General features: G+C 49.7%; 1 protein-coding gene across 1 annotated transcript; it reads right to left on the bottom strand.

The window, feature by feature from the left end:
• Positions 1-500: 500 nt before the first annotated feature.
• myadmb (myeloid associated differentiation marker b) lies at positions 501-2,510 on the bottom strand. Its single transcript, XM_062992870.1, has one exon. The coding sequence runs from the start codon at positions 2,508-2,510 to the stop codon at positions 1,629-1,631; it is 882 nt and encodes a 293-aa protein (XP_062848940.1). The 3' UTR covers positions 501-1,628.
• Between the last annotated feature and the right edge of the window lie 4,394 nt (positions 2,511-6,904).

Genomic DNA, 6,904 nt, shown 5'->3' with positions numbered 1-6,904 from the left:
ACAGGCGCGTATTTCTGTTAGCACGAGCGTTACATGCTACATCATAGCAAGTGCCGCGCTAACAGGTGTAGCTAAAGCTTCTATAGGCACAAATTGTCCGGGGGATAAAAATCTTAAAGCTATTTTCATATAAGACTGGAATGAAAGTTAATAAACGTCATGATGTTAGCTAGTTAGCGATCGCCTCCTTTTAGCTGGCTAATTCTGAAACGACTTTCATTAGAGGCTGTTTATAAAAAAAGTCGTGATAAATGAGCAAAATTCTGAGCGCTGATGGTTTGTTCTGTTTTAATGCTACATAAATTTGTGCTAATCTGTGCTAATCCATGAGCGCCAGTGTAGCAGCCGTTATATCAAACATCGTTAGCACCGATTCACTTCAGATTTAGCCGTTCAGCTTCATTTCAAATCAGACCGGATATCGAGAAATAGTTTGTTAGAGTTTAGAGACACGTTTTAGCACGACGGCATTAAAAACTTATTTTATTAATAAACACTTTCGACTGTTTCTGTTTTTCTAAGTTAAAGTTGTTTGTAGAATTATCCTTCACGCGTCCTTCCTTCATGTAAATCATCACAGCTGCTATTTTCAATAAGCTAATCACGTAGCTAACATGCTAAGGTAAAAAAATGGCAATACATCAGAATAAACATGTCATTTGCTAAAAAAAAAATGTAGAGGGGAAAAAACAAAGCATTACAAAATAGCTAATAACGTTAGCAGTTTCGATTCCCTGTAGCGGGTTTCTGTGGCCGTCCAATCAGAGAGCAAAGAGCTCTGTTGTACGATTCCAGACGTCCAAAAGGATTTGATTTAAAGCTCAAATATTAAAAAATATTCATCAGATCTACAGATTCTTACAGGTTTCTTTAAAGCTGTTTTGTTGCCGCGGCTCTTTGGTTAGCGGGAGCGCTAGATATAGCACTGTGAGAGAGAAAAAGAACTAATAATAATAATAATAAACGTTTGTGGTGAAAGAGAAACATGAAGGAAGAGAAGCTGGTGAGTGTGGTTTAGCCGGAGCTCACTGCACTAACACAGTCGCTACGTTAACCACGCTAACCATGCTAACCAAACCTGCATTCCAGGACTGATTCGCTTCACCCTCGTTAACTTCGAATCATTTTTAAACGTTCGAGCGGCTGGTAGCAACATCAGAGACGAAGCTACACGGGGGTCAAGAGTCTGAAGTCACTAGTGACCATTTTTTAAATTGAATTGTATCAGCTAGCATGATTACTGTCTGATTTGCCAACTAGCTAGCGTAATAAATGTCTGATTTTAACCTCCAAAGTAACGTTCTGTTTAAGCTAGCACGTTGGGACAGCTAGATAGCGAATAAACTAGCAAGCATTCTGTGTTCCTGTGGCATGCACTGCCTAGCTAAAATAGCAGCTAGTCAGGTCAAATAGTTCTGTCATATTTTACGGCTAAGGGGCTACGCTAATAAAACGTCTCAAATCTGTTTGTGTTTACGTTCGGTGAGTTAGCAGCAGCGTTGGTGAAAACACACTGAAAAGCTAACTCGTGGGCTAATTACATTCTAAAGAAGACACAAGCCGCGAGGGTGCGCTAATAAGTACTGGAACGCGAGGCTCTGCGCTAGCTCTCTTTTCCTTTCGCGGCGTTAAACGCTAACGAAAATGAGCCTGGCGGAGTAGATGAGGTCGGCGAGGTAGAGCAGGAAGTTTAGCGCGGACAGGACGGCGATGGCTAGCAGCTTGTCCCACGGGCACAGACCCATGCTGGAGCCGCAGTCGTTGGGCCGGTGGCTGTTCCCGCCGTGCTTGTTATCGAACTTGTAAATGGGCCAGACGACGGTGGCGGAGAGGTACAGCGCAACGGCTAGCAGCGCGTACGTGGAGAGGAAGCGCGGGAAGCTAACGGGCAGCAGGCCGGTCCACTCGGCGACGCACATCAGGATGATCCCGGCCGACAGGATGAAGCAGATGCAGTAAACCGACAGGCACCACTTGGTGGCCGCGTTCTGGTTGTACGACACGGGGTCGCTGATGAAGACGAAGATGACGCACGCCACGAAGGTCTCGCACACCTTCAGGATGCCGGGCGCGGTGGCCATGTACCCGGAGACCTCGCCCGGCCGCGCCCTGCTCATGCTCACCTCGCTGAAGTACGCCAGCGTGGCCAGGCAGGAGAAGACGGTGGACGCGACGCGGCAGTTATACACCTCGTCGCGGCCGCCGAAGCCCTTGAGGAAGAAGAGCGGGAAGATGATGGAGGCGGAGAGGCAGAGCAGCGAGGCGTAGCAGGCGAAGGTGATGGGGAAGTTCTTCCAGGAGATGGGGGCGCGGGCCTGCAGCCCACACAGCTCCACCAGGAGGATCAGCAGCGTCCCGGCGAAGCTGAAGCTCCAGCAGAAGATGCACCAGTCGCCCGTGCCGTGGGTCAGCATGGCACCGTACAGCGCCACGCTGAACGCCACGCAGGAGAACACCATGGCGGCGATGCGCACCCACATCAGCGGCGAGGAGCGGAACACCACGGGCATGATGGGAAGATCTCAGGAACTCTGGGACGGAACTTCTGGCAATCTGGGAACACAGAGACGATCATTAAAGCACTGTGACTGTGTACAGTCTTAGATTTGAGGTTTAAGGGCCTCGCTCAAGGGCCCAACAGTGGCAACCTGACAGTGGTGGGGCATGAACCAGCAACCTTTCCATTTATAGTCCAGCCCCTTAAACACTAGGCTACAGAACAAGAGGAATTACATCGACTGCACGGTCTAAAGTACATGTACATGCATGTGGACACCTGAGCAGGAGTTTAGTTATTCGTTTCATTGATAGTTGCCCGTCCTCTCCTCTGTTCTAGGAATTTGGAAACACAGAGATGATCATTAAAGCACTGTGACAGTATACAGTCTTCTGGCAGTGATGGGGCTTGAACCAGCAACCTTTAGATTGATAGTCCAGTACCGTCACCACTAGGCTACAGCTGTCCCTGATCATGAACAAGAGGATCGACTACATGATCTAAAGTACATGTACTGTATGTGGACACCCGAGCAGGAGTTTGGTTATTCATTGGTAGTTGCCCATCCTCTCCTCTATTCTGGGAATCTGAAAACACAGAGACCTAGATCATTTAGCAGATGCTTTTATCTAAGCAATCGAGGGTTAAGGGTCTCGCTCAAGGGCCCAACAGTGGCAACCTGGCAGTGGTGGTGCTTGATCTAGCAACCTTTAGATAAATTTTCCAGCACCTTATCCACTAGGCTACAGAACAAGAGGAATTACATCGACTGCACGGTCTAAAGTACATGTACGTGTATGTGGACACCCGAGCAGGAGTTTGGTTATTCGTTTCATTGATAGTTGCCCGTCCTCTCCTCTCTTCTGGCTCACAGTCGACATTCCAATTCATCCCCAAGGTCCAGGTTCATCAACGCAAGACTTTATTGAGGTTTAATTGAATTTAAACACCAGTTGGATGTGGGTGTGGTGCTGGAACTCTAGACTCTCCAAGTTCGAATCTCAGCTGTGCTACCGGTCGGCTGGGCGCCCCCTAGTGGGCACGATCGGCAGTGCAGACAGTTCTGGGTGGGAAAAGACGGGACTAAAAAATAAAAGTGGGCGGGGTCAGTGCTGTGTAAGGACCCTGGTTAGTAGCGTGGAGATCAGGGCGTGACTCTCCATGAGCGAGACCGACCTCACGCGCAAATTCACCAAAGTACGGAGGGAGGGCGTGTCAGGAGAATATACCCTGCTCGTACACCATCGAGGTCTCCAGCAGAGGAAGAGGAACTGGATACGACTAAAATAAAATAAGGATAAAGAGGTGGCTACATACTTTTGGCTCGGACGAGGAACGAGGGCCAAAGTGAACTCCCAGTGCTGGGAGGGGGGTGTGAGCATTTAATACCGTCCTAAAAATTCTGGCTTCTGCCTAAATAAATCTAAGCTGACTCTGTAGGCGGGACAGAAGCTCTGGGCGCGGCTCTTCCTTCAGCTGCGAGTGTCAAATGCAGCCAGAGAGAGAGAGAGAGAGAGGCGAGAGCGATTTGGGACGCAGCCGATGACTAAACTGTTCCAGGCGTTTAGGAAGCCGAGACCTTTCCCTCCATCCATCAACATCCAGGGAGGGTGGGTGGGGCGGTGGAGCGGGGTACAATGGGACCATTCAGCACCACACACACACACACACACACACACACACTCACACACATACACTCACACACACACACAGGGGAATAAAGGGTGCACATACTTTCGGTTCTTGTAGACGTGATCTCACACACAGCTGATGTGCTGAATGATAAAATTCTGCAGGACAGTGACGTCTCAGTTCCTCGTTACGCCTCCGCGCTCCCTTTACAGAGCCGTGGAACAGTTGTCCCCTGCCAGGGTCGGGAGCAAAACCTGAACTGTCTCTTTATTCTGAGAGGAATTTAATCTGATGATCTGGACGGATTAGGAACGAGCGTCGGTGTCCACAGTCGCTCAGGACAGAAGCGCCTGCTTCGATTTCTGCACCTTAAATGTACTGTAGTTGTACCCTAGTGGTTAAAGTACTGGACTAGTAATCAAAAGGTTGCTGGTTCAAGCCCCACCACTGCCAGGTTGCCACTGTTGGGCCCTTGAGCGAGACCCTGAACCCTCAATTTGCTTAGACTGTATACTGTCACGGTACTGTAAGTCACTTTGGATAAAAGCGTCGCTAAATGCTGAAAATTTAATGTAATTTTTGGCTGGACTGAAGTCAGTTCATCACATAGACACAGAAAACGGAAAGCTTGCTTGACTGTGAGCAGTGATACTTGTGTTCCATGGCACGCCTGATTCCTGGTGGTTTCTGGTTCACGTCTGAACGTTCAGAGACTTTTGGAGACTCTCAGTGTGAAGTTTGATCTTGGCGAAGTGTTGTAGCCTAGTGATTACGATACTTGCAATCATAAGGTCGCTGGTTCAAGCCCCACTACGGCCAGGTTGTCACTGTTGGGCCCTTGAGCGAGGCCCTTAACCCTCAGTTGCTTAGATAATATACTGTCACTGTACTGTAAGTAGCTTAGTTGGTCACGTGAAGCTTGCTTGACTGTGATCGGTGATACTTGTGATACTTGTAATCGAAATGTCGCTGGTTCAAGCCCCACCACTGCCAAGTTGTCACTGTTGGGCCCTTGAGCAAGGCCCTTAAACTTTAGTTGCTCAGATTGTGCTGTAAGTCACTGGATAAAAGCGTCTGCTAAATGCTGAAAATGTAAACGTGCTCTCAGTATGACGTTTGATCTTGGTGAAGAGACGACTGTTCCACGTGCAGTCGAACTAACCCTGTTTATATGGGTACACAGACGTCACCTGCTGCAGTTTTGGAATTTTGAGGCCTAAACAGTCACCAGAAACCCGGTCGATCAGATTATTGTATTTTTAAGGGATCATACATGTGGCTGGAGGAGAGGGAACGAGGAGCGGTGAGCGGTATCGGGAGGACGACGGTGTGATGATGGTGTGATGATGGTGTGTCCAGATAAGGAGAAGAGTCTGAACGAGTGCGGTCGCCACTTCTCTTCTCCTCAAACTTAAACACAAGCTGAAATAGCAGAGACGTGAGTCACAGCTCCCATCCATCCATTCCTCTCTCTCTCTCTCTCTCTCTCTCTCTCTCTCTCTCACTGATCCTCTCTCGCCCATTTCTCTCTCACACTTTCCATGATGTTGATGTTTTCCAGATGTTCAGGATCCCCTCTAATGGTCGTAAAGTCTGTGTAGTGCTCCTGCTCACGTCCTCCATCTTCTCTCTCTCTCTCGCGTGTTACGTCGGTGGTTCAGGGTTACTAAAGCGTTTATCTACACAAATAAGAAACGGGCGTGGCTCAAAAAGTCCCCCTTAACCTCCAGTATGGTGAACTTGAACCTCCTCGTGTTCATACCAGCGTCCTCCACGTCCCCTCAGCGCCCCTTCCACGTCCCCTCCAAGTCTCCTCTAAAAAGATGTCTGTTCCCTTCTGGTACTTTCAGCGTCCCCTCCTCGTCCACTCTACATCCTCCCTGTGTCCCCTCCACGTCCCCTCCATGTCCCCTCAGCGTGTCCTCCACGTCCCCTTTACGTCCCCTTAGCATCCCCTCCATGTCCCCTTCATGTCCTCTCTGCGTCCCCTCCACGTCCCGACCGGCTGATAGCACCGCTGAGATTCAAACCCAGGATTCTGGGGTCTCAGCAGCACTGGGCTCCAAAATGTGACTTTTTCTCGGTTTCTTTGGAACACGTGTCCCTTCCTCGTCCCCTCCACGTCCCCTCAGCGCCCCCTCCACGTCCCCTTAGCGTCCCATCCACGTCCCTCTACATCCCATCAACGTCCCCTCCTCGTCCCCTCAGCATCTCCTCTACGTCCCCTCCTCCTGCGTGTGGGGGGTGTGTTGGCTACCCAGCACAGATCGGAAGTCACCCTGAACTCCAGCCCAAATTCCCTACATTCCTCTCCTCTCCTCTGCAGTCCTGAATTCCTCAGCGCTCCTGATTTCTGCTTTCTCTGCACGTAGTACTTTGATCAGACAGCAGGAGTCACTGTTACAGCAGGGAGCAGATTTTAATCCACCCCGCCCTTCCTGAACCCACCCTCATGTTTCTGGTCAGGCCTGGGACCTGCACTGTGAGTGCACTGACCCCCATCCACCCTTGGACATTAACCAATCGTGTCCACACAGACACCCACTGCGTGAGTGTAAGTTCACATACATCTTATTTATTTATTGATTGATTGATTGATTGATTAATGACGGATGATGTGAGCGGTGCTGCACGGCGGATCCTCCAGGTTTAAGCTTCTGCACGTGCTCAGTACAGACGTGAGCTCGCTCAGCCGGGTGCGGTTCAGTACGAGTGATTCTGAGTCTCTTTCCTGAGCAGGCGGTGAAACTTCCTCCTCACTGAGCTCACGAGTTA

The sequence above is a fragment of the Trichomycterus rosablanca genome, chromosome 4 (assembly GCF_030014385.1).
Source record: "Trichomycterus rosablanca isolate fTriRos1 chromosome 4, fTriRos1.hap1, whole genome shotgun sequence".
Classification (NCBI taxonomy): domain Eukaryota; kingdom Metazoa; phylum Chordata; class Actinopteri; order Siluriformes; family Trichomycteridae; genus Trichomycterus; species Trichomycterus rosablanca.
The sequence above is the reverse complement of the archived record's forward strand: the minus strand, read 5'-3'. Positions and strand labels throughout refer to the sequence as shown.